Source organism: Falco peregrinus, chromosome 1 (assembly GCF_023634155.1).
Source record: "Falco peregrinus isolate bFalPer1 chromosome 1, bFalPer1.pri, whole genome shotgun sequence".
In the NCBI taxonomy this organism is placed as follows: domain Eukaryota; kingdom Metazoa; phylum Chordata; class Aves; order Falconiformes; family Falconidae; genus Falco; species Falco peregrinus.
In genome coordinates, this window is record NC_073721.1 from 109329279 (window position 1) to 109347751 (window position 18473).

At 37.5% G+C, this 18473-nt stretch overlaps 1 protein-coding gene and 1 long non-coding RNA gene across 5 annotated transcripts in view; one reads left to right on the forward strand and one right to left on the reverse strand.

Annotated features, from left to right (window-relative positions):
• The window catches only part of RORA (RAR related orphan receptor A), a 384558-nt gene extending 368351 nt beyond the window's left edge, over nt 1–16207 (forward strand). For all 4 annotated transcript variants that reach the window (XM_055807186.1, XM_055807204.1, XM_055807191.1 and 1 more), the window contains 5 exons: nt 570–702; nt 1385–1492; nt 2903–3013; nt 4383–4495; nt 5830–16207. In XM_055807186.1, coding sequence (XP_055663161.1) covers nt 570–702; nt 1385–1492; nt 2903–3013; nt 4383–4495; nt 5830–5994 — 630 coding nt within the window. In that variant the 3' untranslated portion in view covers nt 5995–16207. The remainder of the gene's footprint in view (nt 1–569; nt 703–1384; nt 1493–2902; nt 3014–4382; nt 4496–5829) is intronic.
• The window catches only part of LOC114013042 (uncharacterized), a 28992-nt gene that overhangs the window by 10267 nt on the left and 252 nt on the right, over nt 1–18473 (reverse strand). Inside the window, exon 2 of the long non-coding RNA XR_003555884.2 lies at nt 17573–17661. This is a non-coding gene — a long non-coding RNA (uncharacterized LOC114013042). The remainder of the gene's footprint in view (nt 1–17572; nt 17662–18473) is intronic.

The following is an 18473-nucleotide window of genomic DNA, read 5'->3' on the forward strand; positions in this document are numbered from 1 at the left end:
AAATATTTAACCTTCCAGAATATAATTTTTTCCACTCATTAGGTAATTTCATTCCGAAATATTATCAACATATGAAAAAATCACTACTTGCATGCCTTCTTTGTGTCGTTAACAAGGTGATCTTCATATATATGTATATCTTTATATGCATCCTTATGAAGACAAACTAGTTAGGAAATTTACATTCAGTACAAAACACAGTTATTGATGGGAAAAATGTGATTATGCACTGCTAGTGTAAATTGGCATTTTCTTTTGATGCAGCAAATAAAATTCCCACTGAAATGACCAGAATCATTATACTTTGACATTTCTGACTTCTGAAATAGAAATACTCCACCCTGGATCTCTTCTGACATCCCTGAAGAAGTCTTACGTGTTTGCATTGTCACTCATCCACACGAGGCTTTGGCTTTGAGGTTAACTCCCCTTGTCTTGCAAGCAGAGTGTAGCCAGGAGTGCTGGAGGGAATTCACTCCACCTGTTTTTTCAGCTCAGTTTTACGTTATGAAAATGGGCTTTCCAAACCTTGATTAGTAATTTTTCAATTTTTCTTCTCTCTCAAACAGCAAAGGGAGGTAATGTGGCAGTTATGCGCAGTCAAAATAACAGAAGCTATACAGTATGTAGTGGAATTTGCCAAACGCATTGATGGCTTTATGGAACTGTGTCAAAACGATCAAATTGTGCTTTTAAAAGCAGGTATGTGGGTCAGTTTTAAGGTCTGCTTCTATTAGTTTTGACTGAGGAAGGTGTTACCTGTATATAGTGATTGTATACACATATATGTGTGTTGGACAATGATCATTTAAAATAATGCAAGGGGAAAACCTTGCAAATTGTGTCTGTTTGAAGTAATATACTTTCTTAGTTACTCTGGCTAGAATGAGTTCAAGTCTACATAGGAAACTTTCATTATGAAGAAGGGGAGCATTGAATGTGTAAAGATGGAAAAGTTGGATTCAAATTTTTTATTTTGGCTTGCTAGTAGTGAATAACACATTTCAAGGTAAAAATCCAGATTGTTCATTGCAACATGTTGTAGAAGTAATGCAGTTTACGAATACTGGACAAAGTCGTCAAAGCTTTGTGAATGTAAATCTAAATGAGCTGCTTTGACCTCAGAGACTTCATTACTCTAATAAAAAATATTAAGAGGTTATTAGCATTAACTAAGTTGCTTTAGCAAAAACTTCTAAAGGGGTTTATGGGAATTCTTTTAATACTACTAGCAAATCAACCTCTGCCCTGTTACACTGCAGAAACCTACTACCCTACGCAATCGATACTGAATGCAGAGCGTAGGAAATTTTTAAATCCTCACTTGCTCTTTGCAGCTGAAGTCTCTACTTAAATAGTCAAACATACGTTGTTTCTGTTTTAGGGTCTTTAGAGGTTGTGTTCATCAGAATGTGCCGTGCCTTTGACTCCCAGAACAACACAGTCTACTTTGATGGCAAGTATGCTAGCCCAGAGGTTTTCAAGTCCTTAGGTAAGGAAATGTCAAGTGTTGTATCTTAAAAAAAAAAAAAACAACCAAACCACAGAATAAAAATAAGGTGGAAAAGCGAGGGGACATCTGCTTTGAAAAATTCAGGCTATAGTATCCAAATAAAAGAGTTCCAAAGCTCAAACTGCTTATTTTGTAAGCGGTCATGCTGGCTCTGTTTGAGGTCAAGCTGATTTCAGGAGTTAAAACAGCTTAACTTTATGTAGCAAAGTACTGTTGGTGTTGAAATTCAACACTTAGATCAGGGTAGAGTGGTTTGGACACACTTGTTGAGAACAGAAGCCCAGATTTCATATCTAGTCATATATATTCTGTTGGAAAAGACAGCGGATTATAAGCTAATTTTGGATATACTGACACTACTGCTTTGAAGATGTTAATAGTGTTTTGTAATACAAAAAGTCCAGTTACTTGCAGGTAAAATACTGCAAATCAATGTTTTTATTAAACCACAGTTTATCATTTCGATTTTTTTTCTGTATATTTTTGCTGATTTAAAAGGATGATTTTCACTTGGTATAGATTTGGGATGTAAGCTGTTTCGGAGGGCAGTGAAAATACGGCAGCAGAGAATGCTGTCAATTACTGAAGTATTCTCTGCCTTTCTAAATCACTTCGAGGTGCGAGGTCAGCGTGCAAACAATTCAGAGAATGCAGTATCAGATGTGCGTTTCAGTGAAACATAACTTTCATCTGTTACCAACTACATCCAGAAATTTAGGCTGGGTTGGGGCTGAGGTCTGCAGAGGAGAGCCCTCTTCCATCAGGTTGCAATCCCCTTCAAAGCAGGGCTCCACTGTCGTGAACTGCGTAACAGCATGTGTAACAGCAGCAGTAACCTGACTTACACCTGTGTGAGCAAGAGAATGGATGAAAGGAGACAAGAGTTCCTTTTCTGCATGAAAAGCTTTCAGACCTTGGCTTCGCCCTTCGCTTTTGCATGTACCTTGTATGCCTCTCTTCCCCACCTTCCATGTGCTCAGTAGTCTTAAGATCAGCACTTTTCAAGTACACAATTCAAACCTCCAGTCCACAGTGACATGGGAAAGTTCCATTTAGAACAGAAACAAAGCTAAACCAATTCTGAGCTTGAAAATGGCTTGGCTTTTATCCGTTCTTACCCCAGAAGAACCAAATGTGGAAAAGATACAGTGTGCAAAACCTTCAAAGTACTGGCTGCCAGGGTGCAGGAGCTGGGGACTCGTGGGAATGGGGTAGTAAGCTCAAGCGTGAGTGAGATCTCACTCCCATCACTCCACAGTCCTTAAGATGACCATTCACCTATGAAGTATTTTACATCCATTTTTCACCTCCGTCAGAATAAATCAACAACTCTGTAGCTCTGAAGTAGTTTTAAACAACGTGGTATGAGCTGTACCTTCTTTTTGGCAGGTTGTGAAGACTTCATTAGTTTTGTGTTTGAATTTGGAAAAAGTTTATGTTCTATGCACCTGACGGAAGATGAGATAGCTTTGTTTTCTGCATTTGTTTTAATGTCAGCAGGTAAGAGATAAAGGTTTGCTCCAGGTTTATTTGTTAGAGGTTGTTTTTATTTTAAAGTCTTTTTAATGATAATGTTAAGACTATCAGACAGTGTGAAATGTCATCATCTTTTTCAGTGTCTCCTTGACCAAAATTTTTATTTCAGCAAACACATTAAAACTATGAATTCAGGAATAAATTTGTTAAATTGGAAGTGATAACTAAGCCCTAGTTTTCCAAATTTTCACCTCATTGAGGACTCAGCTTCTTTGCAAAACCTTAAATGCATGTGAGTGAGACCACTGGGTCAATCTAGGTGAGACAGGCAGAAGGTAGCCACTGAATAGATACAGTCAACTTTCAATGTACGTGAGCTTGCAGCTGTAGCAGAATTATCTCAAGCACGTGACAGGACACTTCCAGTGTCCCCTCAGGTCTGTTAAGTGGGGTTACCATTTTAGTGTGTACTGGTACAAAGGTACCGAGGTAGTTTAGGTATCTAAACCCATCACGAAACTGGGTACCCTGAAAATGATGGTGCCGGATATACAAGTCACCCCAGGAGTCAGCTTGTGTCTACCATACTTGTGACTAAAATAACTTAATAATTTCAAGTAGATACGCACAGTACTCCAGGTTCTGGGAAGGCTTATTGGGTTGGGTGAAACAAGGTGCCAGCGCAGAACCTCCGTTTGTGTCTGGCATAACATCAGTTTGTGTCTGGCAGAACCCCCAAGGAAATGAACGCTGTTTTCAGACTGCAGCACAGCGTACTCAGGAGTGGTGGTGGAAGAGTCTGTTAGCAGCAGTGGGTTTATTGAGACTATCATAAATACGTTCTTATGTTGTTTGCCAGACTGGAAGTGTGTTAGCCCTGTGTCTTAGTATGTAAGCTGCAGAATCCCACAGTTCTGCCACAGAGGATGTAGCAGCTGATACAGCTTTTCTGCTAGGAAGTTTATGTGGTTTGTTTGGGTTTTTTTAGCTGAATATTTGGCTCTGATTTTTCTGTATGTCACTGTAGAGCTTAGCAAGAAGATCCACTCCCACTGGTTGTTCATTATGCGATCTATTCATTTCCCACTAAAAAGCTGCTAGCTTCATTTTGTAAATACCCTGCATTTTACAAACTTTGTTAGCAAATGATTAATAAATCTTACACAGATATGCTGCATTCTTCTAATTAAAGGCTTTATAGAAGTAATTTTAAATGCACATAATAAATACCCTCCAAACCCTATTCATTTTGAAACTCATTTTCTATATGATAGTACAAAAGTGGAAGGAAGGTTGCAAACAAGAAAGATGAATCTGTAGGAGGCTTAGTACTTCCTGGTGCACTGTGATTGACGTGAGCAGTACTAGAGGTGTTAACTCCATTTATATTTAGATCGCTCATGGCTTCAGGAGAAAGTAAAAATTGAAAAACTCCAACAGAAGATCCAGCTAGCACTTCAGCATGTCCTACAGAAGAACCACCGAGAAGATGGAATTCTAACAAAGGTAAGAATCATGCTGTGACATGTCATATGACTCTGAAAGCGTGCTTTCTCATGAATGGTATCCTAATTGTGGTGTAAAAGCTTTTCTGCAGTTAGTTTGTTAAATCCAGAATTCTTTGTTCAAAATCAAGGCGCTTAGCTGAAACTATTTACTAAAAACTAGGAGAGGCAAAATGACAATGTGCTAGGGAGCAAGGTTGATAATGGTCTGAAAAGAAGTGTTACAATGTTGAACTTCATAAAAAGCAATGGGAAGTTTTTATCCTGTTTCGCGTACACAATATTTCTGCCACATGGAATACTGTTTCAGTTCTACAACCTGGATGCCTTAATCCTTGTGAAATCTCTGCCTGCCTGACAATTAAGTTGTTACAACATGCAACACCCAAACTAACTTTGTTTTTCAGTCTTCCATGAGAAGTTCCCCACCCAGCCTTTTTCTCAGCAGTTCTTCCAAATACTGGCGCCTAGGGAAAAGAAAAAAGATCCTACATACTATTATGCTAATCTGAAGTATCTTTGTGTAATTTTTCAAAAATGGAAAAGTGGTGTGATGTTAAAAAAAAAATAAATAAACCTGAAGAACTGGGGAAGGATAGGCACCTCCTTACAGAGGTAGCTCCTTTTAGAACTCTACACAGCCGGAAAGCTTATGCTTCGTTTCACACCATTGCTTGCAACAGAAGCAGGATGGTCCAGCCCAGGCTTTGCAGATTGTCCTTGTTTCAAATCCTAGCTCATGTAATTCTTTTCCCAGTGTATACTTTGGATACCTTTACTGGAAGAAAGTTTCTTGTATGTGCTTTGATACAAATAATTCACTCAGTAAATTCAGGGAGTACTGTAGTGATACGCCTGAAGTACAGATTTTTCTGGTCTGTTCCTTTTCACCTTATTTGGCATAAACTAGAAAAGCCTAATCTATTGCATTGCCAGTTCCCTCCATAATAGTGACAGTGGGTTTAAAAGCAGTCAGGACTGCCTTCTTCCAAGAGAATGACTAAACTGCATGAACGAACACCCAGCCAGGAAATATTTCTGTATCAGTCCAGTGCTTGGTAGGCAAGTGAGGCAACCTAATGATACATTTTCCTAGGAACTTAAAAGATTTATTTCACAACTTGAGTAGCTTTTTAGTGGCTTTGTCTTTTTTTTTTCTTTCTTTTAAAAAATCTAACATAACAAACATCCATGACTGCACATCTGAAATGTCATTGTTAAGGTACACAGTTGAAATGAACTCTTAAGTGTTTGGGAGAGCTTTAATCCCAAGAGCAAGATCGGGAAGCTTTGTTCCATATATGACCGTATGACTTCTGTTCGTTTTTTTTACAGTTAATATGCAAAGTGTCTACTTTAAGAGCACTGTGTGGACGACATACAGAAAAGCTTATGGCATTTAAAGCAATATACCCAGACATTGTACGACTTCATTTTCCTCCACTTTACAAGGAGTTGTTCACTTCAGAATTTGAGCCAGCGATGCAAATTGATGGGTAAACGTATCACCTAAGCACTTCTAGAATGTCCGAAGTACAAACATTAAAACAAAAGAAAGGAAAAAAAAAAAAAAAAAAAAGAAAGAAAACCAAGACACTTTATATGGCCCTGCACAGACCTAGGGAGCCAACACACTGCACATCTCTTGGTGGTCGGGGTCAGGCGAAGGATGGGAAACAATGAAACAAAGTTGAACTTGTTTTTCTCATGCATATGATTTCCATTATGCCTACAAATATGGACCCTTTTTCTGTCTCAACTTCTCAATCCTTGACCTCTGTTTACACAGACTGAGGGTACTAATGTCAGAAGGTTGTCTTCTCTTGTAGTTCACTGCCCAGACTTTTGACAGAACAATCAATTTGTTGATCAGAACAGAGAGTCCACCTAGTAATCAGCGACTGGTGTGCATTGCAGAGATTTCAGCATCAGTTTGCACAACTTGCTCATTGTTTCATGAAGGACGATTTTTTTCACCTACCACTGTTTGCCAGTAGACAGAACGGCATGAAAAGGGTCCATAGCAATAGCAACAATAGCATTATAATATATTACAGGGTAAATGGGCATGAAGACTATATATAGCAAAAGAGATATTGTTTATATATTGTTTTAATTAATATAAAATGTAGTTACTGGTATAGCTTTTCTTGTTGAATTGATAAGGCACTTTCATTTTGCACCTTTTTCTTTAAATTAAATGCTAGCGTGTTCATTGTTGTGTTGCATGTGCACCAGAAATTCAAGTTTAACTGAAAAAGGTTTGGCAGGTACTGGTACATTGGGAGGTATTTATGCTGCTGTTTTCCATGTTACTTTTAAAGAGAGGCTGGTCATATCCTGAAATGGTTACAGTGGTTTGTTTTTTTTTAAAGAGTTGAAAATTATGACAATTTTCTAAATTAAAATCAGCTTTTCAGCTGTTAAATGCAAGGGTACTTTTTATTTTCAAATCTTTCAAACCTGGATGTTTAAAATTACATGCCTAAATTCAAATTTAGGTGCACAAGTCAAAAGCCTCATTTTCAAAGGTGCTGAGTTTCCGTGGTCAAAGTTAAACTAAGCAATTACAGATCGTTTACAAATGAGTAACACAGCATCCTTGAAAATCAGGCTATTAAATAACATGTCTTTCTGCCCACTGTAAATCCAGGTTTGAAGATATTTACTCAAGTCTATATCTACAGTAAAAGTATGTGTGTATGACATGTATGTTGAAAAGTAATTTTTATACATAATATTACATACTTTTGTACTCCATATCGTAAACAATGCCTTCAAATTCCAAACTCTAGCCTATGAGACACCGACCCATGTTCTTCCAGCATCCGGCAGTTCAGTTTCAGGTAGCTGAACAGAGAAGTCCATTGCTCTCCTTATTTAAAAAGATGCACTTTAAAGTTGATGAGGACAGAGTAACGAAGTAAAGACACGCTGTTGCTAGAAAGCATTCTTCTGTACTCTGTATAATGCCTGGAAATCATTAATACGATAAATCTGCATTCTGTAATTCTGAAATTGTGATTCCCATTTTGCATAACTAACCAATAAGCTGAATCTCACAGTCTTTGTTATTATTAATTACCATTCCCTTTAGGAAGAACACTGTCTCAGAGCACATTTAGCAAGTAAACCTAGTTCTGAAGGAAGCAGATTCACGATAAACAATATCACAAAATAAACTCTGGCTGGCTGAGCCAGAGGTGCATAATTGGTCTGAATGAGATGAACATGTATAACCGAATGCTATGTAAGCCTACACAAATGAAGTTTCTGATGAAGTACATAAGAAAAAGCCAGGAACTTTAAAAAAGAAAAAGGAATGAGATGGAATGTGCTCCACTGCTTTAATTTCCAAGGATAAACAATCTCTTACATATATTAGAGTCGCTGAGAAGTAACAGAATTGAAGAGAAGCACACCAAAGCCTAACTATTTTAAAAAGGAAAATTAGGTCAGTGGGTTATTATAAGCAAAACAGAGGTTTATTCTGTGATTTAAGTATGTTTCCTCTGAGGTCAAATTGAGACATTTAGCTATGACACCTATTAAAAATTCTGTAGTCTTCCCCATCAGGGAAGTTACAGCTATCACTGATCTCTGTGGTTTGAAAGGAGGGGTAGATGAGCATCATATGTTTCACCTTCAAAGCAGTAAGCCCCTGGAGTATGGGAGGAGAGCACCTGCACCTCTGTGAGCACTGGGATGGAGGCATGAGGGGGCTTTTGGAAAAAGCCCACAGAGCCATCTTTTTACCGCTCCATCCTGCCTGCTCCCGAAGTGGTGGCTCGCAGCCCAGCACATGCTCTCTTTAGTCCTACTGAAACACTCTTCCTAGAATCATTGTTTACTTTATTGGAGTAACTGGCATGATATGGTACTTTCATTCTAACGTGTGTTTCTATTTTTAAAGCAACCCTTTTAACTAACAAATGTTTTCCGAATGTGACCAGCCTTAGGTGCTAGTCCTGTAAAGATCAACTAAACTTAATTTCAGTGTCAACTAATGAATAATGAAGTAAGACCTGTACTTTTTTAGAGAGTGAGGTACAACTCCTACTTCTGACAATAAGCAGACTACCAAGCAAAATATTTGGGGATTAATTTTCAGTCACATCCTTTTCTTACCTTTTCCTGATGAATATTAGTACTTTACCAGGCATCTAGGTGCTGATGGTTTTGTTTGGTATCTAGTTCAGCATATTTACACCCATAAGTCATTGACAACACGGACTTTGGAGCATTTACTAATAAAATACAGAACAATAAAAAGGTTCCCTATAGAGCCTTAGCTGAAAGCCCTTTGCATCTGAAGACAGCTTGTGACGTGAACATCCAGGCCAGAAAGTGCTATCTTTTTTGTCCTGTGTACTCACACCTTGTTAAATCAGGCTCTGCGTACATACCCCAGGTAACTCAGCTTTCCCGATTACAGTTAACAGCTGCTTGGCAGTAGAGTATTGTTTTTGTGTTGCTCTTCATGGAGAGGGGAAAAAAGGGGTACAGCATGGCAGATGTGCTGATAAGACTTCTGTTGCCAAGGAGGCTTTTATGAAAGGAGACACAGAATAATGTCAGTGGTGGCTGAGGGCAACGGCCATACGCATGTAAGAACCCAGCGCAGCAGAGGAAATGCACTCTGCAGAACCTCTGGGACTATGGCCTGGTATCAGATGATCAACTGAATATTCAGTTAAAAAACATACTGGGTGGGGGTCAATGGATATTCACATAAGTATTTTCATAATCTGCCCTGTTCACTACAAACAAAAACATGAGGATAGGTGAAGATAAAGGGGTAATATATCCATTTCAAATGATCTGTTCCTTAAAGTCTGCAAAGAGATTGTCACTGGGTGTTCTGTCTATCCACAAAGATGTTTTCAGGCTTTCTATGAAAAAGATACTATACTATGCTGTCCTTTGAACACCCTAATATACTTCGACATAGCCAGCAAAACTATGGGATTAGGTGGAAAGGGAGGCTGGTTTTAAGTTTGGTTGTTCTTTATTAAAGCTTACCTATCTTAGTATGGATACCAAGATATCTGTGCGTGTATGTGCACCTGTGTGTGTGTGAGAGAGAGTACATTTGTGTGCGCACATGAATATATGCGTGGGTACGTGTGAGTGGCTGCTTCTAGGCTGTTAAGTGTCAATGGAATAAAGAAAATGTATTCAAAATACTTAAGTCAAAAATAGAAGGTGGAAAAAAGAATTTATTCTATACAAAGCCTTGTCTGGACCACTTTAGAGAGACTTCTATTTTTTTAACCCTTCTATAAATGTTTGATGGCACTTGAAATATTCCTGCAATAAAATGTGATTTGTGTAAACATTAAAAAAAAAAAGATTTTGTAATGTGAAACAATGAAAGAAAGTAATGTAATTTTTCTAAAAAACAAAAAAAAAAACAAACGAACGAACTTTGTATTATTTTCTTGATGGAATTTGTCTATTTGTCTTTGGAAAACTTTTTATTTCATTGAATGTGCCATAGTAGAGGTGTGTTTTTCTTTTTCTTTCCTTTTTTTTTTTTTTTTTTACATTTTTAGATTAAAGGAATAGCTGTGTTCCGACATTCCAAAATGCAAGATGACATAGCAGTCATGATTAAAAGGTTTGATTAGTAAGCTTCAATCATTGTTGCTTTTTTTGCACATGTTCTTCATTCCTCTACAGTGCAATATGTACATAGAGCACTTGCGGGTGTAACCTTGATCCCTCAGGGAAAAATACATATTTGTACAGGATTTTTCTTTTTTTCTTTCTTTTTCTTTTTTTTTTTCTCTTTTTTTTTTTTTTTTTTTGCTAAGGAATGTCGATTGAATCACTTGTCTGTTGTTGAGGGGCAGCCAGATAATAATCCTAAACCACTGTCACAAAACATTGATTGTTTAAATTTTGTGCCCTTTTATTATTTAAAAACAAAAAATAAAAGTTATTTTCTGACAGTTCATTGTGCTGATTGGTGAAAAAAAGGGTAAATAGATAAGCACCTTATGATTGACTTAACTGTGAATGACAATCCATCTCGTTGCCAACAACAGAAGCCCTATCATTTTGGAGCTGGGGTTAAGAGTCAGAAACTAATGTGCTCAGGGATCTTCTAAAACTCTTCAACAGGGTGGCCAGTACTACTGGTGGAACAAATTACTTTTAAAAAAATATGCTAGTATTTCTTCCCTTCCCCCTCCCCCCAAGGCACAAGAGAACTGGATATTATTTTTACCTAAGTGCTCTAGGTGTGCCTCATTCTTGTACTCAGTTTTTGCAGTATAGCTGCTCTTTGGTCTTTATTTTGTTCAAAACAAAAGTACTCCGAACAGTGCAAAGGTTTTGCAATTGTGTTTTAGAAAATAAATTCATGCTGACTCATTAAATAAATTATTTAAAGTACTTTCAATACCCTCTGGACACTTTTATAATGATAGGACTATTTTTCCCGCTGAATTTCAGTGTTTTGCAATAGAAAATGGGTTTACAGTATTTAAATTATTGTCAAAGGGAACAAATCAGGTTATGGTAGTACAGTAAGCATGGAAAGGTAATGATTAGGTTTTGGCAATGAAGTCACATAGAAAAGAACATAGATCCGCAGGAATACAAGAACAACGTTTCAGACATTGTCTGTCATTGTTGCGTTTGCTTCATGGTAAAGCAAAAAAACCTGACTGGAAAGAAACACTGAGGTTGAAGACATTGTCACATCTAGTACATCAAATACAGCAATTCCAAGTGATGACAATAGCACCAAAACACAGCAATGTCTAGAAAGTGTCCAAGTGCCAAACTGTAGAATTCTAGAAGCCTGATCCAATATTTTACCTGAAAAAGCAGGTAGAAAAGTACAAACAAAATGAGCAAGATTTCGAGACTTTGGGTAGACTGGGAAAAGAGTGAATTTCTCCACCAAACATGTCTGCTTGCAAAAAGCATCAATTCTCCAATATTTTAAGTTATTGAGGGGTTTTTCACTGGGTACATGGCTTCCAGTTGTTTACTTCAGGTTGCTTAATAAATAGGGAAAGCTTTCTTACAGTTTTACAAGCTGACAGTCCAGTTTAGCTTGGAATGGCCTTCCAAGGCAGGCAACTGCTTAGCAAGTACGACCTCTTGATCAGTTGATGTTCTGGCATCTTCAGTAGAAGAAAATTCCTATTGCTGATTCACAATAGAACATATTCTTTACACACTTGCCTAACAATTAAACATACTGTTAATATGTACAATCTGTAAGATGTTTCAACTACGTAGTGTGGTGATCCAAATATTACAGTATCTTTTTTTGGATTGGCATACGTTCCTCAGTCTGTACTTGATGAACAAAAGAGGTTGCACAGTGTAAGCTGTGTAAACGACGTGTATTCTTTTTCTCTACACATTCCTAAACTCCCTAATGTAGATAAACTTCTTAATATAAAAGTCAGAAACAGCATTTACTATCCAATATCCAAAAATAATAAGAATTTTCTCTTTGAGTATTCAGTATGTGAAATTCTATATGTGCTAGCTGTTTCAGATTGCACAGAACACCTTTATTTTCCTTAGCTGGAGAAATATAACTATTAGAATTATTTTTTAATTACTAATGCTAATATTTATTACTTTAAAAGTTTCATCCATGAATATATTTGAATATTAGTGTCCTATTTTCTTTATGCTTAAATATTCCTTCCAGTAAATCATTTGGTGGAAATGAGGGCAAATGCATACAGATACCAAATAAAACAACAAAAAGAAAAGTTTTAAAATTTAAATGAGTATTTATTTAAAAAATCATTGCAGTATGTGCTTTAATCCTAGTACTGTGATAATAGCTCACTAAATAATGCTAAGTCACTGGACTTGAGGGGAAAATATGTAATGTTTAGGACAATATACAGTCTATCTTTGGAACTTTATTCAGGTACTAAATAGAATTTGAACATCAAAATAAAGCTGTATTCTACCTTTTCCATATGTAATGTTGCTTTTTTATATTTTTTTTTTGCCTTTATCATTGGTAGAATATAGCAATAACTTTATAGCAATAAGTAGGCTATCCAAATAAGAAGCAAAACATGATAAAGGCTTCAGATCAATACTCACAGGTTCATTTCTTCTGCCACAATATTCACTTGTACGTCTTCCCTCATAATCTCATCATTTCTTCAAGCTGAACTTCACAATCAAGTTGTTCAGCTTGTGTGACATCACACCTTTTTCTTAACATTTGCATGTTTTTGGTGTTCATATGTCCTTTGTATACTTGTTTTCCTGTAAGTCAGTGTTTCTCAAGGTTTCTGAAAGCACAATCTCTCTTGGCTATATTTCTCTGTAGGGCTCCATGTGTTGGAATGACCTTACTTTTTCTGGGGCAGGGAGTGCAAACCAGCTGTAATTACTGGCGGCATTCGGTAACTGAAGGAACTGGGCTGCTGCTGGTACTTGGGAACTCCATGGCGAGCGCAAATGCTTGCAGCCAACAGCCAGCTCTTCCAGCTCCTCCACACTGTGGGGGCTGAGCTGCAACCACTAAGTGGGACGAGTTTCCTGGCCGGCGTGCTCGTCTACACTCGCTCTGTACTAGAGAGCCAAGCTACATTTGCTCGGTACAGCATTTTGATAGGAATCTAAACACTTTGGCATCTTTCAAATGTTTGTGACTTTCAGTTTGAGAAACACTACCCTAAATTACCCCACAAAGTCTTAATGTAGATGCACAAACTTTACAGGAACTTGCAATCTGTAACGCTATCTATATCTAATGCAGAGAATTCATAAGCAATACAGTGAATTTTATTTCACAAAAAGGCATACGTACTGTACACCTTTCTAAATCCAAAAGTTCCTCATTTCTACATTGATTTAGAAACAAGTTACAGAACAGTGGTGAATAATTGAACTATTAGGACATTAACTGGCTGCTTCTATATATGTAACTGTACTGTCTGCCTGCTCCTTTTCTGGAGATGTGTTTTTGTATTGGATGTTTGGGCCAATGGGAGGCTTCAAGCTACAATGTATTTTCCCAGATTAAATATATTTAACATACGACAAACCCCAGACAAGGCTTTTTAAAATGTATAAAGAACTGCAGTGTTAGGTGGTTTATTTGCAAACTGTTTTCAATGTTGTCCATTTTTATGGCACCTTTAACAATATTCTTGTTTCCAAAGTACAAAAAAAAAGGTTAAAAATACTCTAGCCATAACTGAATGTCAAGCAATAAAAACAAATGACTTTTTGTGCATAGATTTAAAAGAAATACAAGTTTTAGACATCTGCATGTAAATGCAATCTCTTGTTTACCGCTTTCTTAAACTTGAGCAACTGATTCCTTATTTTACTACTAATTTAAGGACTTGTAATGGCCTGTAAACATTTTATCTTGCTCTATTCTTTCAACTCTAACTTTGTCTCTGCTTTGGAGTCATAATATTTAATGTTGTTCTGCTCACCTCTATACAGTTAACTTTTTGCTTTCATTCTGTATAGATAAACTTATACTATAAACAGCCTACACAGTGCAAATATTTATCTGTTTATCAAATACCACATTATGCTGTATAATATCTGTTTTACTATATAATCTATTTTAGACATAGCTGTTTAGAACTAGAGTGTGCTATTTTTGTGTTTTTCTGATGTGTGGTGCTAGATAAGTTACTTTTGTGAACAAAAGCAAACAAACCCCTTTTATTCCTAGACAATACCACCTTTGGGTCTTGTTAATTTCACTGAGTATAACTATATATAAATATATATATATTTGTGTATATATATATATACACCAACATATGCCCAACAAGTACCTGTATCAGAGTACAAGATTTGGGACATGGTTTTCTCTTTAAATGCATAGTGTCATTATATAAATTATTCTATAGTATATTTAATAAGGAGAAAATTACTTCACCGGTACAGATACTTGATATCAAATGTAGAATTTTTTTCTACATTATTAACATTATTAATTATTAACGTTATTAAAAATGTTCTGTCCAGCTTGTTATCCTTTTGGTTACTAAAACAGTCTGCCTGTATTGTATCAGAAAAAAGAAAAACATCTAATCTGCCAGTATAAAGTAATTACAATATGCTGTCTGTCTGAAAGGGAGGTAGCTATTTGGCTTGTTGGGAGAGTTCTATCCTGTCATTGCATCTGATATTTATAGATGTTATTCTGCTGGGTGCCTTCCTCCCTCTTCACTTTAAATAGGATCTGTACACACTCAAACTGCGGATGTTACTAGGCCACACCTACACACTTAACTCCAGTTACTGTAAATACGAATTTTCTGTAAATTTTCCATGATTGATTGATGGCTAAATTCAGCCCTTGGATATGCTTTATAAATCATGCATACATATCCAAGGACAGCCATTAGCGACTAAAGTTAATTAAGAAGTGGAATTTGCAATGTTTTGTCAGGTCTGGGGGTTTTGTTTTTATTTTTCATGTATACCTTAATTTACGTAGTCATGTACCCTTAAAAGTTTTCCTATCCCCTGTTCCTTCATTCTAGATAATTGTTTTCATGTTAATTCTTAAAAACTGATGGATATCAAATATCTAACTAAGGAGGTAATTAACCTTTTAAATATTTATTAGAATTTTTCTGTAATATTACTGAATTTATAAGATCTTTAGCAAAGATTTTTGAGCAATTTATTAAATACAATGTTTCTGTTTACTGCACTTTTTGATAATAGAAGGTAGTGAATTTTAAAGCCATGGTTCTTGGCTTCCATGCACTGCTTTTATACCCTCAATCCAAGGAATATATATATATAAATAATTTTTTTTAAACAGCAAACATACTGTTGTCCTAAAAATAAATACAAACTTTACTGCACCGTGGGTATATTTTCATAAGTGGAATGTTTTAACTGCAAACACTATCAGGACAATTATAAAAACCTCTTGAAGCTACAATCTTATTTAAATATAAGCCATGACAATTTTATTTTCCCTTGTTGATTTAAGTCACCTTTTGATATTTTCAAAGAGAAAAGGACTCGCTCTTAAATTTGTATGTACCAACATAATACCAGGAACACGTTCTCCCTGTTGTTTTAATAGTTTGATATATTTATGCAAAATCATTTGGTTAACGTATATTCTCCCTGTTTACTAAATGTTCAACGTAACAAGACCAGAATAAATGCTGATTACAAATAAACATCAGTTTGAAGATTAAGCACATAAGACTTCAAAAAACCTCGTTGAGTGATACGCTCAAATTTCTGTAAATACACACAAGTTTAAATGCAATTATACTGTACATGTAAATATATGCTGTCTGTTATGTGTACAGTATGTATAAATTCCTTTTCTAGCCACAATAAATCGTAAGCCATCAAGAGGAATACTAAAGTAGTATTGTACTAAACCTTTGCTAATGATCTTTACCCAATCACTTTTCACTTTCATGGACCTTTCCAACTCACTCTTACGATAGCCTGCTTATATTCAAGTTTGTTATTTTACTCAGTCCCGAAAAAAAGTATTTTGATTCATTTTGTAAATATGACTGTAAAAATAAGAGATTTAATGTTGTCTTTTAAATACTCCAATTTTCATTCTAATATGAATGTTGTTATATTGTACTTAGAAACTGTACCTTTAATATTACATTACCTTTATTAAGTGCATTGAACACATCGATTTTAGATGTGCTTTATGTACTGTTATCCTGTAATAAAACTTCAGCTTCTAATGGAAAAATCTGTCTTAATTTTTTGTCAGTAGCATCTAATTTGTTTTTCTGTATTGTGCTCTATTAGGTTTGCTCCTTAAGAATGCACTGTTGCCCAATTGGAAAATTAGGCTGTGCTTTCAAGCACATTTGTCAGAGCTGTTTAGCACATACATCATGTAATGTTTGGGAGTAGGGAAACAAGACAACTCTGAGCACCTTTTAAGCTCCCCTTTGTGGCCAACTTTAAACCTCCTCAGAATGAATATGCATTAATCTAGCTTCCCTTTCCTTGAAGGTCTTGCTTGAAATCACAGTTCACTGGATCAAGTGAGAGATACAGGAAACCTGGCTTAAGGCCTTCCCAGTGGCTGTGGAAATACCACTTTGGGCTAGATCTAAATGAGTGTTTGGGTATCAAAACTGACATTTTAATACAATTTAGGCATCAAAATTCAAAGTTGTAACTCCACCCTGCTGTGCTAACTTTGGGAGCACCTGAGTGTCAGCAGCATGCTTGGTCTTTAGATTGCAGGCACATAAAATTCTACTTCTGCACCTACCCAGAAATTCCTATCTTGACAGAGCTTTAACAGCTCAGTATTTATATGTCTGACCATAATCCAGAAATAGGTATTAGCATTCATCTTTGAAGCACTCTATCTGGAAGCAGCCTCCACCTACAGATCATGTCTACAAAAAATAGTAGTGCAAGTGATCACTTGCTTTAGAACTGTAGCACTGAGTAGTGCCATTTGTTCTACAGCAGCTCCATGATTAAACCAGTCTTTGAGACACTGAAAATCCAGATTTAAGTTTCTCATCTTCAGGACATGATTCCTGCCCCATCTTTCCACTCACAGGAGAGTTCCTAACCACCAAGGTGACAAGTTAGACAGCAACTATATAAACAACTACGTAAGTTCAACGTAAAACGCAGGAATTTTTCTGAAGCAAGAGGCGAACAGAGGACTGCCATGCCCACCCATAAGGAAAGCTAAACTGTAGGTTAGGAGGCAGTGGTTTTGACCCCTGACCAATTCACAGAACGGTTTCGTTTCACAGGGACCTCCAGAGCTCACAAGTAGGGCCACCTAGAGCCTGTTCAATCAGCTTTTGAGTATCTCCAAGGATGAAGACAACACAACCTCCCTGGGTGACCTGTGCCAGCGCACAGTGACCCTCACAGTGAAAAAGTTTCCTGATGTTCATCTTTGTGCCACAGAAGTAAAAAGATCACATAGGAGCATAGGAAGTAGCATGGTTTAAAACAAAACCCAAAAATGGGCACTGCAGATTTTACAAGAGATGCAGACTGAAGTAGGATTTAACCCGCCACATTTACAATCTCAGATAGTTCTACTAAACATTCAGCTATGTAACTGTTGTCATACCTGGGTTTTAAAGATTACTCCTTGCAAAGCTACCTCCAGGACTGGGCTCTGGGTGGATCCAGTAGGGAGACAGAAAGCTTTCCATTTCTCTGAGATACACAAGCCAAAAAAGGGCAGAATTAAAATCAAATAATGTCCTTAAAACTGATCTGCCAGCAAGCTAAAGACACTCCTTTGTTGGTGGGTTTAGACATCGTTCTGAATTATCTCAGTATTTTTATGTATTTGTATATAGTGACCAGAGTTTTAGTTACAGGACTAGGTGGGTATTTTGCTTCGTGCCACAATCCTCACTTCCCTCTTCATTTCTCTTATCTGTAGCACTGTGAAGGGGATCACCTTTCCCTGTAACACCACAAGCAAATGAGTTTCCCTCACCTAGACCTACAGGTACTGACTATTTAATTCCACATTTTACCACACTGGGAAGCCTGATCACCAGAAAGAAAGGTTTTGTGGCTCTGTCCGCATGTTAACAAGTGGGAAGTGAGCCAGGGAAATGGGAAGCCCGGGAGAGGAGGAAAGGTCATAAATGCAGCAACTTTCACGGGGCACCTCAGCCCCTCACCACAGCCCCGGCCCTCTCAGGGAGGAGCCGCCCGCTGGAGCCCTGCCCCGCCCGGGCCTGCCACCCCTGCGCACCCCGGGCGGCCACTGCCACTCGAGGCACCGCACCTGATCAGGGATGAACCTCAGCGACGAACGTGGAGGCGGAGCAGAGCCCGCGGCGCGGGGAGGCCAGAGGCACGCGCCATCTCCCGGTGAGGCGAGGCGCGGCTGGCCGCACCCTCACCCCGCCCCGCAGCGGTGCCGCCTGCCACAAGATGGCCGCCGCAGCCCTCTAGCCGCTGCTCAACCCCACGCTGCCATTGGCTGGCTTACACTTGATCCCGCCCACCGG